Below are 15,637 nucleotides of genomic sequence, written 5' to 3' on the forward strand. Positions count from 1 at the left end.
GGTTTCCGAGTGAGTTAGCAGGTTGGTTGGATCGTGGCGATCCAGACAGCTGGCCGGGTATATGTGTGCTATCGGTAGCAGCATAGGATGGAGGTCTGTTTGTAGATACCTCGTGCGTTTTCCGCGTAGTTCCGTGTAGTTGGGTTTTGTTCAGATAGCAGCCGATAAGACAGCTAACGCATTAGCGGGCCTCAGTATGAGCGTTCAGGTAACGTCGGACGGAGGTGCCGGTTGGATATAATCCCTCGGGCAGTAACGTCGGGCAGTCAGTCGCGGCAGTCAGTCGTGAAGGCCCGGTGGGTTCCGTATCTGCAGCAAGCAAAAAAAGAAACGGGTCCGGAGTGTGATGAACCTCCATCAGCTGCTAGTCCAGCATGATTGTGAGTTTTGCTCCACGGGGTCGACGTAAGGCCAATAGTTCACACGTATGCAGCTGCTAGCTGCGAAATTCAAGGTATGGCAAAGGTTGGTCCAGAGCCCTGCGCTGAATCCGGGAAAACTGAGATGAAAAAAAAAAAAAAAAACGTCCCGGAATGCCCGTCCGAGTTCGCTTCGCAAACATAAAGTCCGGTATTAGATTTATCGACTTAAAGGACAATAGCGGATCCCAAAACTGGCACTTGGTGCTTGTAAACACCAAGAGCCAGCAAACCGGCTTAATGGCTCGGGGCAGGCTCTCACCTCACTTGCTCACATTGTATATAGACTTATTTTTTTTCACTGTATTATTGACTATATGTTTGTTTTACTCCATGTGTAACTATGTGTTGTTGTATGTGTCGAACTGCTTTGCTTTATCTTGGCCAGGTCGCAATTGTAAATGAGAACGTGTTCTCAATTTGCCTACCTGGTTAAATAAAGGTTAAATAAATAAAAATAAAAAATTTAATTAAATTTCCCACTGTATTTGTGTGTCTCCCCTCCAGGACTCCATCTCTGCTCTGCGCTCTAGGCTGAACTCCAGCCAGAAGGAGAGTGAGGGGGCAGCACGGGGCCTGAGGGCGGCCAGGGAGGAGGTGACCCTGCAGGCTCGCCAGCTCAAGGCCCAGCTGAGCCGTGCCCGCGCAGCCGAGAGGAACCAGCTCACCAACCTCACCGTGCACAGCAACGCCGCTGCCAAGAACCTACAGGGCATCATCACTAAGGTGCTAACGTTAATGCATGTGGACACATACAGTACGTATGATTAGCAGCCAAACATACACACGCTTTGACATGCATACATAGACAGCACACTTATGCATGTGTACTGACTGACATTCACTTCCTATGAATTCTCACACCCTGTCCTGTGATGTTGTGGATCAGGGGGAGAGGCTGCTGCGTCTGGCTGAGATGTGTCGTAAACTGGAGACAGAACATGAGAAAGTCCTGCCCTTCTACATCTCATCTCTCACTGCTGAGGAAGAGAGCCAGGAGAGAGCTAATGCTATGGAGCCTCCATCTGAGGAGCTGGCACAGGTATTGGTAGTACTGTATTATACACACACTGATCTGATCTTTGACTCCCACTTTACTTCTCATTTGTAACCCGGTGTGCTCAGGCCATGCTGGACTACCTGGTTCTGGAGCGGTTCTGGCAGCGTTATAACAAGGTTCTGCTGGAGCGGCTGTGTTTGGAACGGGAGAGAGGAGCTCTGACCCAGGAGAATCAGCAACTGCGGATCTTACTGCGCCAGTACCTGGATGGCATCTCTGTTAGCGACGAGATCCTCCGCCATCGCAACCCCCTGCTGATGGTGTCACAGCCCACCCTCGCCGTTCAACCCACTGCTGACGCCCAACGCAAGCGCCACACTGTCATTGAGGCAGCACATGTTGTGCAGCGCACGCTGTAGACACAATAACAGGCTCAGATCACACACCATCACTCCTAGATTAACTTCAAAAGGGGTTTAAGTTGTACACTGACTAGGAGTAAATAACTTCAAACTGCCAGAATGCACTCCTTCTGACAGAACTCAATTCCTTATTCTATTTGTGTGTAACTTCTTTCTACCAGGTGTCTTACAATATCCATCAAATAAAAGAGGACTATTCCATCTGATAATAACAACGTTCCCTTGTTGTTTTTACATTTTATTATTTAAATAGTTCTGTGAGTTTCCTTTATTTATTCTTGCTCTTCTTGGCCTTCTTCTTGCCTGGCCGCTGGGCATTGGCCTTGTTATAGAGGTAGAGGCCCACCATGCCCAGCAGAGTGGGAACAAGGCCCAGACATACTAGGGGGAAGACATCATTCACCATCTTCTGCCATGGGGTTGCCTGGATCAGTGACATCACCTCCACTTCAAACTCTAGAGCAGCATCAGCTAACAGGACAGAGGGAAGAAGAGTGAGAGAGGATCAACTACTGAGTTGTGTGTTGCTGTGCTCAGCCAGACCTTTGAAAAGGTGCTGGACTAGCTAGACAGTTATCAAGGTGAGATATTTATTGCCATATTTATTGTGTGTATATGCAGATGTGTTTAAGTACCTGGGATGGTGGGAGGGTATCCTCGCTTTCCATAGGCAAGGTGTGGTGGAATAGTGGTCTTGATTTTTTGTCTAGAGGACCATAAGACAGAACAAGGTTATTCTCATAGATTTTCATGTTATCCACTATTTGTGACATTTTACCAAAGTAATTTGAGACAGGATCTTTGATTGCTTCCCATAGTGGTAATACAGTAATCCCTCGTTTATCGCGGGGGTTACGTTCCGAAAATGACCCGCGATAAGTGAAATCCGCGAAATAGATTATTTTTTTTTTTTTACAATTAGCAACTATTACATGTATACAAATACAGTGACTCACGTGTAGGCCGTTTCGTCGACATTATGGGTTTAGGAGATGTTCGAAATTACAAGATAATTTGGCCAACTTAATGTAAATTTGCCAAGCTGTTTTATGTACGTACACATAACTGCACGAGACGACAAAATGATAGCACAATTCGTAGCATGTTTTGATACAAGAAGCGGGAGTGAGTTTTTAGCGAATCAGAATGCAGAGCACAATGCACCAAAAAAAAATAAAAAATGCATTATGAAAATCCGCGAAATAGCGAATCCGCGATAAGTGAACCGCGAAGTGGCGAGGGATCACTGTATCTATATTTGAAACTAATTGTCCTTGCTTAGCCAAGTCATATTGAATTCCTAGTGGAAGTGGTTCTAAATGAATGTAGTCCACTTCAAAATGTTGTATTGGCAGACCGTGACCGTTTACTTACCCTTCACAAACGCCTACCAAGCTCTGTTCCAGACCTGTTGGAGATACAGTATCACAGTGAATGATGCAATAACAAACACTACAAGTGTGAGCTATATTTGAAGGTATATTTAAACAATAAGGCACGAGGGGGTGTGGTATATGGCCAATATACCACTAAGGGCTGGATACAGCCCACATGCCACATGCCACAAACCCCCCAGGTGCATTATTGTTATGAACTGGTTACCAACGTAATTAGAACAGTAAAAATAAATGTTGTCATACCAGTGGTATATGGTCTGATATACCACAGCTGTCAGGAAATCAGCACTCAGGGCTAGAACCACCCAGTTTATAATACTGTTAACTTAAGCTAGTGTTCCTGTTTTGTGTGATCAATATATTGTCTAAAACTGTCTTTTTGAATGGTTGTGATTTTACCAGGGATAACGGTCCTCTTTCCCAGCACAACAACAAGGGGGTCCCGGGACAGTGATGAGTCAATCACCTTGCCATCTGCCAGCAGTTTACCCTGTTCAGAGCATTGGAACAATATGGTAGGTGCATGTTAAGAGATTTTGCACGAGCTTGATCAGCTTGATTCTGCATCAGCTTGATTCTAATCTAAATGGAAGGTTAAGATGCATATCCCGTTCAAGTCACATTAAAATGTGAAACACTTGACAGACTGTTTAATGTTCTTTACAGGAGTGGCTGCACTGGGCACACTGGTTGAATCAATGACATCGTCGTGTCAATGAAGTCACGTGGGACCATTCTAGCCAATGAGATGGCAGACACGCCTGTGAACAACCGCACAACGGTTTTCACTAGTTAACAGCCACAGTCAAATGGCTTTATCGTAAAAATGAAAACAAAATGTGCTTTTAATTTAAGGTTAGCGGTGTGGTTAAGATTAGAAAACGCAACCTACTGCTGAAGACAGATTTTAGGCCCAGTTATGCCTCATCCTTTCTGGTTTGGTCATGTTCTCCTGCTCAGACATTGCTGAGGCATGACAGATCTTACAACGCCTGGTTAGGCATTTTACTTATCAAAACCACATGTTAAATCTGGTAATGAGCAGGAGTGCTGACGTGTTGTAGCTCCCCCATCACACTACCGAGTAGAATGTTTGGCACGCGAAAAACGTGTCCATTGCACATGGGGTAAAACACGCAATTTACTTGCCATCACAGATATGATTACAAACTAAGTGTAATGCAAAACTGAAAGTTGCTTTTATTTGACAATATGATTGGCACACGAATTTCCCAGTCTTTAGTGAAAAACGAACTTGCTGCTTTACACCGTGCCACATAGGCAACATCATATCGAGTCAAATGTATCGAGGTGCAATGAATCAGCACCACTTACTTCAATTGCAGAGAACACTTTTGACCAGATTTAATAAAAATCGACATTTGTCTCTAAGCATGTAGGCTAGGTCTGATGTCAAACAGGGCGGTGCCTAGCCTACCTTTGAAAATGTTAGTTAGGCTATTAATTTACATGTTTTTCTTACCGTATAGTGGATTTGTAGCGTGTCTCCCATTTCTGACATTATAGAGCAAGTTTCGGGTTTCACCTTATGAAGGGGGGAAATCAAATTAAGTAATTTGCATTCCAAATAAATAAAATACATCGTTTTATTACATAAATAAGCGATACATTAACAATGTTAACAATAACAAGCTGATAGGCCTACATTGTTTCAATTTGGTCTGAATGTTGCAATGCATTGTATTCGGCTCGTGCAAGAGTCGCCACTTTCCTATCGCTGCTTTGGAGAAAATAGACAGAACTCACCAAGGTTTCCACCAATAACTCTTCCACAACATTTTGCTCGGCTTCAGTATCCTGTGCTGCAACATAAACGAAAGCAGCGAGCATGACTAGGATGACCCCAGTCTTGGCTTTCATTGTAAATCCGACCTTTTGGAAAACTACCCAACTAACTTCAGTGAAGCAAGCGCCTACGATTGACTATCGAAGGTAAAGCAGGCTAGACGCCGGTTAAGGCTGGTGTGTTGTTATATTAGGCTATGGCGATAACAGGGCAGCCGAACCGCGGACGTTGTCCTAAAACACCTGGGTCGCCGAAGTGCCCGCCTTAAACATTCCGCCAGCAACCCAGAAGTCCCTTGCTGATGGGTAACAGTGCAGTTACATTCTTTGTGTCGGTTGAGGGCAGTTGTGAGTATGATAAAAGCCCCAGCAGTTCGGATATGTCCTTTCAACCTGCCTAGGACCAGGCTACTTTCATCGCGAGTTGAAACCTCAGATCATGGGGGTTCCCATGGTTGCTGCCCGTTGTGCTGTATCTGATTCGCGCTATAGCCTATTTGCTTGTTTACTTTCCATACCTCACATAAGAAACCACCGTCTGTACTGACCTGTGTGCCAGCTGGACTCAATTACGTGTATATAAACCCTAGATTGTTAATGCTATGGTTGACCATTGAGGCTTTGAAGCCATCGGTCCGCCATATTGGCACTCCCCAGTGCAACCTGGTCTCAGAGCAAAACGTATTATATTTTACCCAAAAAATCTAGCACCTCCATTTAGTGTGATATGTTACATTACATTGACCAACCAATGTTGTAGCGGTCGTACAATATCATATGAATTGCAAGACGTATAGTATCCTACGTCTTGATCATTTAGTATGACATATTTTGTTTGATTGCTTTAGTATGATATAATACGTTTGACTGCTTTAGCATGATACGTTAGGTTAGGCATTAAGGTTAGGGCTAGGAGTTAGATTAAATGGTTAACTACCATGTTAAGTTGTTGCAATGTAGTTAAAAAGTAGTAAGTAATTGCAACGTTGCTAATTAGCTAAAATGCTATAGTTGTCTGTGATGAGATTCGAGCACGCAACCTTTGGGATGCTATATTTTCGCATTATACATCCAACCACGCTTCTTTCGTTTTTGCCTCAATTAATCTAATGTCAGACCAAACATAACACATCATACTAATTTCAGTGTCCTGGATTTACATAGACCAATGTAATGTAACCTAACATAAAGTAACAATTCATACTAAATGGAGTGGCACAGATTTTAAGAAAATATAAGCAGCCCTCCATAGGAATKAATGGAATTCTACAGTATTTAAATGAAATGTTTCAAGTACAAAAGTACATATATTAAAGCATTTTTGTTGTTGTATTGGGGATAGTAACGTTAGAAATTTCATAAAAATTATAGCTTAAGAATTTTATTTTTTGTTTATCTCACAATATAATTTTAAAATATTCATTAAGGTGTCTGTAATATAACACGTGGCAAAAACGAATGTAGACACTAATAAATGCATTTCTATAGCTTCCAAAATATTTTTTACAAGATGGAGGCACGTTGGTTTCAACACAGCACCCCATATTAGTCATCTAGTGTATTTATGAATCATTGGCTAAAATGCAGCTCTTTAAAAGAGAAGGGTGCAATTGCAGCGTTCCTGCATTGGCAGGAACCCCACTATATATAATTCTATTGGTCCATTTTTAAAATAGGACTCCCGTACACAGTCTGGAGGCGGAGGCGCTCCAGTACAGTAGGTGGCGGTAATGCACCATAAAGTTGGATGGAAACCACCAATAAACCCCACAGAAGAAAGGACAGAGGCGAGTCCAGTGTTGCCAACTTAATGATTTTGTCACTATATTTAGCGAGTATTCATACCCCTCTAGCAATATATATATATTTTTTAAATCGACTAGCGACAAATCTAGCGACTTTTTCTGGTGTTATTGGAGGCTCTGACGTGAAAGCACATATCGTTCTTATTCTTCTCAACAAGCAGCGGGTGCTGCCATGGGCCCAACCCCCGTCACAAAGCACTCACAGCCGGGCCCAGTCCTCGCGCAGCAGTCCCTCCCAGCTGCAGTCAGAGCAGGAGATGTTCACCCCTCCGCATCCAGACTGCAAATGAATCGCAATCAGCCGCCGCTGGCTGATCCCGCCCTGGCTTACATTCGGGGCGGGATGTAAATGTAAAATGTTCTTTGTCTAAAATAAATCACTGCACAAAAATAAATCACTGCATTTTACTCACACAGCCTCAGTCACTTACTCACCTTGTCCACTGTGTGTGTGCCTCTCTGTGACATAAGCTAAACATCTAGCTGGCTAGCTCATCATGTCTCAGTCTAAACTGTACACTCAAAAATACAGAAAGGAGTGGGAATCAAACCCTGAATTCAAAGGCTGGTTGAAGCCATTTATTGGAGATGATACACAGGCATACTGCCTGTATTTATTGTAAGGCTGATTTCTACGCCAAACTTAGTGATGTAAAAAAAACACATGACAACTCAAACATACTCAAAAAGCAAAGCCTTATAACAGTTCCACCCAAAACAAGCTGCCATTGATGGTTAAAAAAATGGACTCTGCAAAAAAGGCTGAGGCCACCATGGCATTAGCTTTCGTTGAACACTGTTCCATGCTGGCATGTGATCACATTGGAGAAGCATGTAGAGCTGCTTTCTCAGACTCCACTGCTGCTACCCACTTCAAAATGCACAGGACAAAGTGCACAGAAATGATTAATGGTGTTCTAGCACCATACTTTCTGAAAAAGTTGGTCGCAGATGTGGGTGACCAGCGTTTCAGCCTCCACGATGAGTCTACGGATGTAAGTGTTTCTAAGTACCTGGGGGTTGTGATAAGGTACTTTAGTGACACCAAGCAGACAATGCTGAATCCACTGGCAAATGTTGATGTACTCAAAGGGCCAATAAGAAGCATTGCAGTACATGTCAGTTTTCAATGTGGAGGAAACTCTAAAGCACAATAAGAGCCCTGGAGAAATAGAAAAATAGCCAACCTCCTTGGCTACTCCCCTGCAGAGATAGACAAGATTGTCCAGCAATGGCATGCCATCCATCTTAGTAAATGGAATGAGACAAAAAACACTGGGCTTCTGGAGTGAGATTGGGAAGTTCAGGGATGCAGCTGATATCAACCCGTTTCAAGAACTTGCCATGGCTGCTGTGTCTGTGTTGTCCTTGCCACACTCGAATGCTGAAGTCGAGAGAGTATTCAGACAGATGAGTGTGGTAAAAAGCAAACTTAGAAATTGGATGTCCTTGCAGACCCTTAACTCCATCCTGTACATTTGATATGGACTGAAGCTGTCTGGTGAGGCTTGCTATGAGCACCAGCTGCCTGATAATGTTTTGCAGCTTTTTTGGCACATCAGCTGCTTACTCATTTAAGTCAACTCCCTCAGTTGCTGAACCTGCCRTAGAGAGCCTTGACCAAAATGACAATGACCAACTCTCTGTGAGCCAGCACAGCCTGTGTGTGTGTGTGTGTGTGGAGGGGGGCTGGGGATTTTTTTTAAACCTGAATTAGGGCCAGACTAGTTACCATAATTTTCTCACATTGCCATTGACAGTTTTTTCTATTTACTCTTTTTGGTCCATTTAAATTGTTAATGTAGATTGTATACAAAAAAAATGTAAAAAATGTTATGGTTAAAAATGTTCATGTTTTACTGTGACTTGTTGTAGGCTCCTAAGTGGACCATAAAACCAAACCAAATTAAGAAAACTAAACAAAAAAATGTAATATACAATAAAAAACTAAGTAACTCCGCCAGAGTGTCTCTTTTGGGTCACTTTTGCCGGTCCCAAGCCCGGATAAAGTAGGAGGGTTGGAATTGTGACCATAAAAAAAACAAGTATCGACAGAAGAAAGTTCATTTTTTGTCTTAAACATATTTAGGGTGTTTTTTACTCACTTTTTGTCTCTCCCACAACGTTATTCCTCTCCTACAGCGTCCATCACAATTACATGCATATGGCCAATTAGGCGATGACGTCATTTAGCGACTTTTAGGACCGCCAATAGCTACTTTCCTTACTGAGGAGTTGGCAACACTGCAAGGAGCTGTTAGGGTTAGTTATAAATATATTTGGTGGTAGCAAGCTGGCTAAGGTTGGGCTAAGATACAGGTAGACAGTGTTCTTCGCTCCCACCTGTCTGGGCACTGCTTTCCCGCAATTCTGTTAACGACAGCAAGGGCATGTGTTAGCGAAGGACACTGGGTGCTGGCTAGCCACACACTGGATGAATAATTTCTAMGAAATTACGTTGAACCAACGTGGAATAGATGTTGCATTTGACGTCTGTGCCAAACCACCAATGTGCGGTCTTCTTGTGTAAATATTTTCTGTCTGGATTGTAATTMTTTTTTTGGAATAGACAGACGTTCTGGGCTCTAAAATGTGTTTATTATGATCAAGTTCGATCCCCACTGTGAATGATTTAAAAGTTTGCTACAAATCGAGACATTAATTAAATAAATAGTGACTACTACGTTTGTAGTCATCACATGATCACGTGTTGACACAGACCAATCACCGACAGGCAGGCTACGAGGAGGCTCGCGACCTCAAGCACGCTCTTTAAACGTGCACCTACGGGGTGTGATGTGGCTCATAGGTTGACTCTCTCAAGTAGAATGAAAACGACAACATCGACCATGATCCTTTGCTAGTTACAGCCACTTTCACCATGATCCTTAGCGTTTCTTTGGTTCCATTCTGCAATATGGCGCGGTTCAAATTCAAATACTYCCGGCTTCATGCGCCATCTGTTTTTTTTTTTATACTTCCATAGGAATACGTGGATAACATCAACGCTATCACTTTCTACTGGTTTTAATGACTATGGTCTGTGCCCAGTGGGTAGGCTGCTAGGACTCGTACACAGCAGGCTGAAGGCGCGATAAGTAGCTAGCTAGCTAGGACACCGGTAGACAATGTCCTTCACCCCACTGGCGGGCACTGCTTTCCCGCAGGTATGTGAACAACTCGGAGGGCAGGCGTTAGCGAAGGTCACCGTGTGCTAGCCAACTAGGAGGATTCCGGTACACTGCAGGTGGGAGGAAGGGGCGACACCCGTATCAGGGGAAATCCAGAATATCAAAAATGTCGAGGGGAGGCGTTCATACAGAGTCTTCCTACCTGGGTCTTGGATCCTCACCAATGTTGATCTGGAGGACAAGTACAAAAATAAATGTGTCAATTGAAAGGGAAGTAAGGCTGCTTGATAGCCGTGGGGTGTAGAGGTGCTGAAGATGCTGCAGCACCCCCTGGAAATAATAAGAAAACATGTTATCACTAAACAAATACACTGCTCAAAAAAATAAAGGGAACACTAAAATAACACATCCTAGATCTGAATGAATGAAATATTCTTATTAAATACTTTTTTCTTTACATAGTTGAATGTGCTGACAACAAAATCACACAAAAATGATCAATGGAAATCAAATGTATCAACCCATGGAGGTCTGGATTTGGAGTCACACTCAAAATTAAAGTGGAAAACCACACTACAGGCTCTGTCTCTTATACACATCTAGATGTGTATAAGAGACAGCCTACGGCCTCCTCCACGTCTCCTGATGTACTGGCCTGTCTCCTGGTAGCGCCTCCATGCTCTGGACACTACGCTGACAGACACAGCAAACCTTTTTGCCACAGCTCGCATTGATATGCCATCCTGGATGAACTGCACTACCTGAGCCACTTGTGTGGGTTGTAGACTGCGTCTCATGCTACCACTAGAGCTGTCTCTTATACACATCTAGATGTGTATAAGAGACAGGGCCAGTCCATAGCATCAATGCCTTCCTCTTGCAGGAACTGCTGACACACTCCAGCCACATGAGGTCTAGCATTGTCTTGCATTAGGAGGAACCCAGGGCCAACCGCACCAGCATATGGTCTCACAAGGGGTCTGAGGATCTCATCTCGGTACCTAATGACAGTCAGGCTACCTCTGGCGAGCACATGGAGGGCTGTGCGGCCCCCCAAAGAAATGCCACCCCACACCATGACTGACCCACCGCCAAACCGGTCATGCTGGAGGATGTTGCAGGCAGCAGAAGGTTCTCCACGGCGTCTCCAGACTCTGTCACGTCTGTCACGTGCTCAGTGTGAACCTGCTTTCATCTGTGAAGAGCACAGGGCGCCAGTGGCGAATTTGCCAATCTTGGTGTTCTCTGGCAAATGCCAAACGTCCTGCACGGTGTTGGGCTGTAAGCACAACCCCCACCTGTGGACGTTGGGCCCTCATACCACCCTCATGGAGTCTGTTTCTGACCGTTTGAGCAGACACATGCACATTTGTGGCCTGCTGGAGGTCATTTTGCAGGGCTCTGGCAGTGCTCCTCCTGCTCAAAGGCGGGGGTAGCGGTCCTGCTGCTGGGTTGTTGCCCTCCTACGGCCTCCTCCACGTCTCCTGATGTACTGGCCTGTCTCCTGGTAGCGCCTCCATGCTCTGGACACTACGCTGACAGACACAGCAAACCTTTTTGCCACAGCTCGCATTGATATGCCATCCTGGATGAACTGCACTACCTGAGCCACTTGTGTGGGTTGTAGACTGCGTCTCATGCTACCACTAGAGTGAGAGCACCGCCAGCATTCAAAAGTGACCAAAACATCAGCCAGGAAGCATAGGAACTGAGAAGTGGTCTGTGGTCACCACCTGCAGCTCCTTTATTGGGGGTGTCTTGCTAATTGCCTATAATTTCCACCTGTTGTCTATTCCATTTGCACAACAGCATGTGAAATTAATCGTCAATCAGTGTTGCTTCCTAAGTGTACAGTTTGATTTCACAGAAGTGTGATTGACTTGGAGTTACATTGTGTTGTTTAAGTGTTCCCTTTATTTTTTTGAGCAGTGTATATTATTACCGATATAGACATCTGTAGGGCGGACAAAACATTTTCCAGCATCTCCACTTTGACAAAAAAGGTAGTTGTATAATTGAGAACAGTATCTTGCAGAATTCAATAGTTGGGGCAGCAGGTAGCTTAGTGGTTAGAGTGTTGGGCCGATAACCGAAAGGTTGCTGTATTKAATACCCGAGCTGACAAGGTAAACATCTGTCGTTCTTCCCCTGAACAAGGCAGTTAACCCTTGTTTCCTGGTAGGCTGTCATTGTAAATAAGAATTTGTTCTTAACTGACTTGCCTAGTTAAATAAAGGTAAAAAATAATATATTTGTTTCTTTGATTGTCATTTTAATGGAATCCAGAAAGAACACAACCCTGTCCTCAAACATTTATATTTAAAGGTGCAAAGTCACAAACAAGACATAAACATCCACATCAAATAATATGTTTCTCTTGAACAAATAGCATGAAAAACAACCATTTTGTGCAGTATTAATTAACCATCCTTACTAACCATTTAATGTAAATTTACCAGTAACTGCAGACTTAACATCACCATGAAGAAAAAYGGTGCACAATACATTAATTGAGTACATTGAGACATCAGGTGTTTTGTGATGTGATGATGTGTCTCAATTGGCCGTGCTTGAATGCTAGGGTTGTGGGTTTGATGCCCACGGGACCAGTACGAAAAAGTATGAAAATGTATGCACTCACTACTGTAAACTGCTCTGGATGAGAGCAGTTACTAAAATGGAAAAGGAATGAATAGACAATTTCAGTTTTCACATATAAATAAGTTGCATTTGCAAAGTATTTMAAGAAACTGGAAAACATATATCAAGCAAGTATTTTTATATTCCACAAGTGTTATCAGATTAGCTTTATTGTACAGATAATTATCAGACTTAAGTTACAAATGCTGGTAAACACTCAAATACATTGTTTACATTTTTCACAAAAGACCAATATAGACTTCCTGCCGCTATGTGTGTGCCTATGTCTGATGTACAATTCATCACGCCTAAATAATTTGTTTTGCATTATCAGTTTGTATGCTTCAATAAGGATTTGATATATTTTGCCATTACCAGCACACCTATAAGGCATGATATGCCCATGCTTAAAGCTTTACAACCTAGTGTTTAGGGGATTGACTATTGCGAATTTCTCCCATTATACTACCATTGCTGTTTTGCCCACTGGCAAATATGGTCGGATCTTTTTCCGACTGTATTGGTTATTCTTGAATGCAGCGTGTGTCAAAGTTGGAGGTAAGTGAAGATGCGAGCACGTAATACTACCAAAATACCGACAAATATCAAACAACAGGGCATAGTGAGACATAATTCTATTTGTGTATGTATATTCATTTGTTTCATAGATGTACTGGCTTGTAGCTGGCTCTAACACCACATGCATTTATGTACAATTGAATGGGGGTGTATTGCCATGACGATGGCACGATGCTCTCGCTGTCTGCTTGCTTCTCGTGATGAAACATACACTCCACCTTTGGGAAATCATTTTCATACTTTGACACATTCATTTGAAAACTAAAAGCGACGTGGGTTTATTGGTCAGCATTTCTAATCTCTTGAAAAGTAGGCTAACATGCTCGTTGCTATTTTTGCTAACAGCCAAGAAGCCACCTAGGTGTAAATGGTGTCCATCCTGAATAGGCTTGGCTATAGGCTTTATCACTCGTAGACTTGAATCATATAGGCAAAATCAGGAGGATGGATAACGTTGCTATATGAAGATAGACTACTAGGCTAATGGTGTGAAAAAGTACCCAAATGTCATACTCGAGTAAAAGTAAAGAGACTAATAGAAAATGACTCAAGTAAAAGTGAAAGTCACCCAGTACAATACTACTTGAGTAAACGTCTAAAAGTATTTGGTTTTAAATATGCTTAAGTATCAAAAGTAAATGTCATTGATAAAATATACTTAAATATCAAAATTCCATATTAAGCAAACCAGATGGCAAGTTTTTCTTGTTTTTAATTTATTTACGGATAGCCAGGGGCACACTCCAACACTCAGACAGTTTACAATCAAAGCATTTGTGTTTAGTGAATCCGCCTGTTATGCTGATGAATGAGGACCCAAAAGCGACGTAATAGTAACAGAGTCTTTATTCCAGTATTAAACAAATAATGATTCTCCTGGATATAATCAATGGTAATCCAAAACAGGAAACTGAAATCCTCTCGTCAATAGAGAGGAACGCCTGGAGACGCGACCACAGACTGCAGGTCGCTTCGGGAAGGCACTGGCCGTAGCTGACATTGACACCTGCTCACACGCAGCATCTGAAGAAGGCAAAGAACACGACAGGGCGRAACAAGGACACAGGAACAGCAAACATCAAACAAGAATCCGACAAGGACAGNCCGCCAGATCAGAGGCACCAGGGACAGGGCCATAGAGATCCTATTCTAATTCCACATTTTATGGACAAGACATGCGACACGACAGGGCAATGACAGCCAATGCTCACTTCTCCATCTGGATAAAAAAAATGAAATACACAGCAATTATAATATAAATTCACCAATTATGCTATTCATGATGACATCAGATGTAGGGAGGGTATTAATCTAAAGACAAAGACAGTCCAAAATAAACATGCGCCTTAAGGAAAGTTGCTGGGTCATACCACGAATAAGTGCCTTTTTGCGTCCCTTTGATATTTTAAGGTGAAATTGTTTACAAATATTACATTTGAGAAGCCTGGTATATTAGATGAAGTTGTCTTTTACATAGAACACATGGACAATTCAATAAATTTGATTTTATATTAATAAAGACTTGCTAAAGTGCCAAAATTCAGCATCCTCTGTGACTTTTAGGAAGATTTTAACCCACTCAATCACAATATGTATCTATGTTTTCACTATCATTGTTAAGGCCTATTTATTTTGTTGATTTGACAAAGTCATTTCTGAAGATTTATTTATTTCATGTGATTAGTGATTCATTTTAAGGTAAAAAAAACAAAAAAAATTAAAGGTCAAACCTGTTAACGCAAAATGAACTCTTGTTTTATTCCTTCTATTCCTTTTAAATCATTTTTTCAAAAAGAAACATTGAACATCTAATAGTCAAATTATAATGTTAAAGCAGGTGAGCTGGTTCTACTCCTTTGGCAGTTTTGTGATGAAAAACTGAGCGTGTAGAGTGCATAACACGTCAACTGTTACCCATAGATGTGAAGCTTCCATTCAATTGCCTCTCCCTGTGGCACACACCAAGCTTCCTTCCCCCTGTCACAGGGGGATTTATGGATGATTAAAGATGAAATAGTCAACCCTTTTGTTACCTTATTTGGCACTTACTATGGTCCTTTTTTATTKAACTTTTTTTGTTAAGTTGAATATATGATCTTTATGACAGAATGTAAAAATTTGGTGAAATAAATAAAAAGAGAGCGAGACTGTCTCTAGCTGTCTGTCTCTGTGTCTTTGTGAGATAAAGCCAATTAAAGATCTTCAATGACTTGAAAAGTGGGAGTGTGTGTGTTTGTGATTTCAAATCTGCCTGGTTGGGAAAAGTGTTTTGGATTCTGATGTACTGTGTTTGATTCTGCTTTATCTTTGTCTCTATTGATCCATCAAAAAAGTGTAGTTTACTTTATCTTTCCTCCTCTGCATACACAGTACATCAACCTGATCTACATTGGTTACCCTGGTGAAAAGTTTAACATTTAATAAATGTATTTGCTTCT

At 42.3% G+C, this 15,637-nt stretch overlaps 2 protein-coding genes across 3 annotated transcripts in view; one reads left to right on the plus strand and one right to left on the minus strand.

Annotated features, from left to right (window-relative positions):
* ccdc65 (coiled-coil domain containing 65) overlaps positions 1-2,029 on the plus strand; it is a 10,646-nt gene extending 8,617 nt beyond the window's left edge. For both annotated transcript variants that reach the window (XM_023996600.2, XM_023996601.2), the window contains exons 7-9: positions 927-1,145; positions 1,309-1,461; positions 1,545-2,029. In XM_023996600.2, the coding sequence (XP_023852368.1) occupies positions 927-1,145; positions 1,309-1,461; positions 1,545-1,838 (666 nt within the window). In that variant the 3' untranslated portion in view covers positions 1,839-2,029. The remainder of the gene's footprint in view (positions 1-926; positions 1,146-1,308; positions 1,462-1,544) is intronic.
* A 13-nt stretch (positions 2,030-2,042) lies between these two features.
* Positions 2,043-5,704, minus strand: LOC111970091 (peptidyl-prolyl cis-trans isomerase FKBP11). Its single transcript, XM_023996602.2, has 6 exons — positions 5,006-5,704; positions 4,722-4,784; positions 3,638-3,728; positions 3,216-3,249; positions 2,477-2,547; positions 2,043-2,312 (listed from the first exon to the last, which is right to left on the minus strand). The coding sequence occupies exons 1-6, from the start codon at positions 5,117-5,119 to the stop codon at positions 2,110-2,112; spliced, it is 576 nt and encodes a 191-aa protein (XP_023852370.1). The 5' UTR covers positions 5,120-5,704; the 3' UTR covers positions 2,043-2,109.
* Between the last annotated feature and the right edge of the window lie 9,933 nt (positions 5,705-15,637).

Source organism: Salvelinus sp. IW2-2015, linkage group LG11 (assembly GCF_002910315.2).
Source record: "Salvelinus sp. IW2-2015 linkage group LG11, ASM291031v2, whole genome shotgun sequence".
NCBI lineage: Eukaryota > Metazoa > Chordata > Actinopteri > Salmoniformes > Salmonidae > Salvelinus > Salvelinus sp. IW2-2015.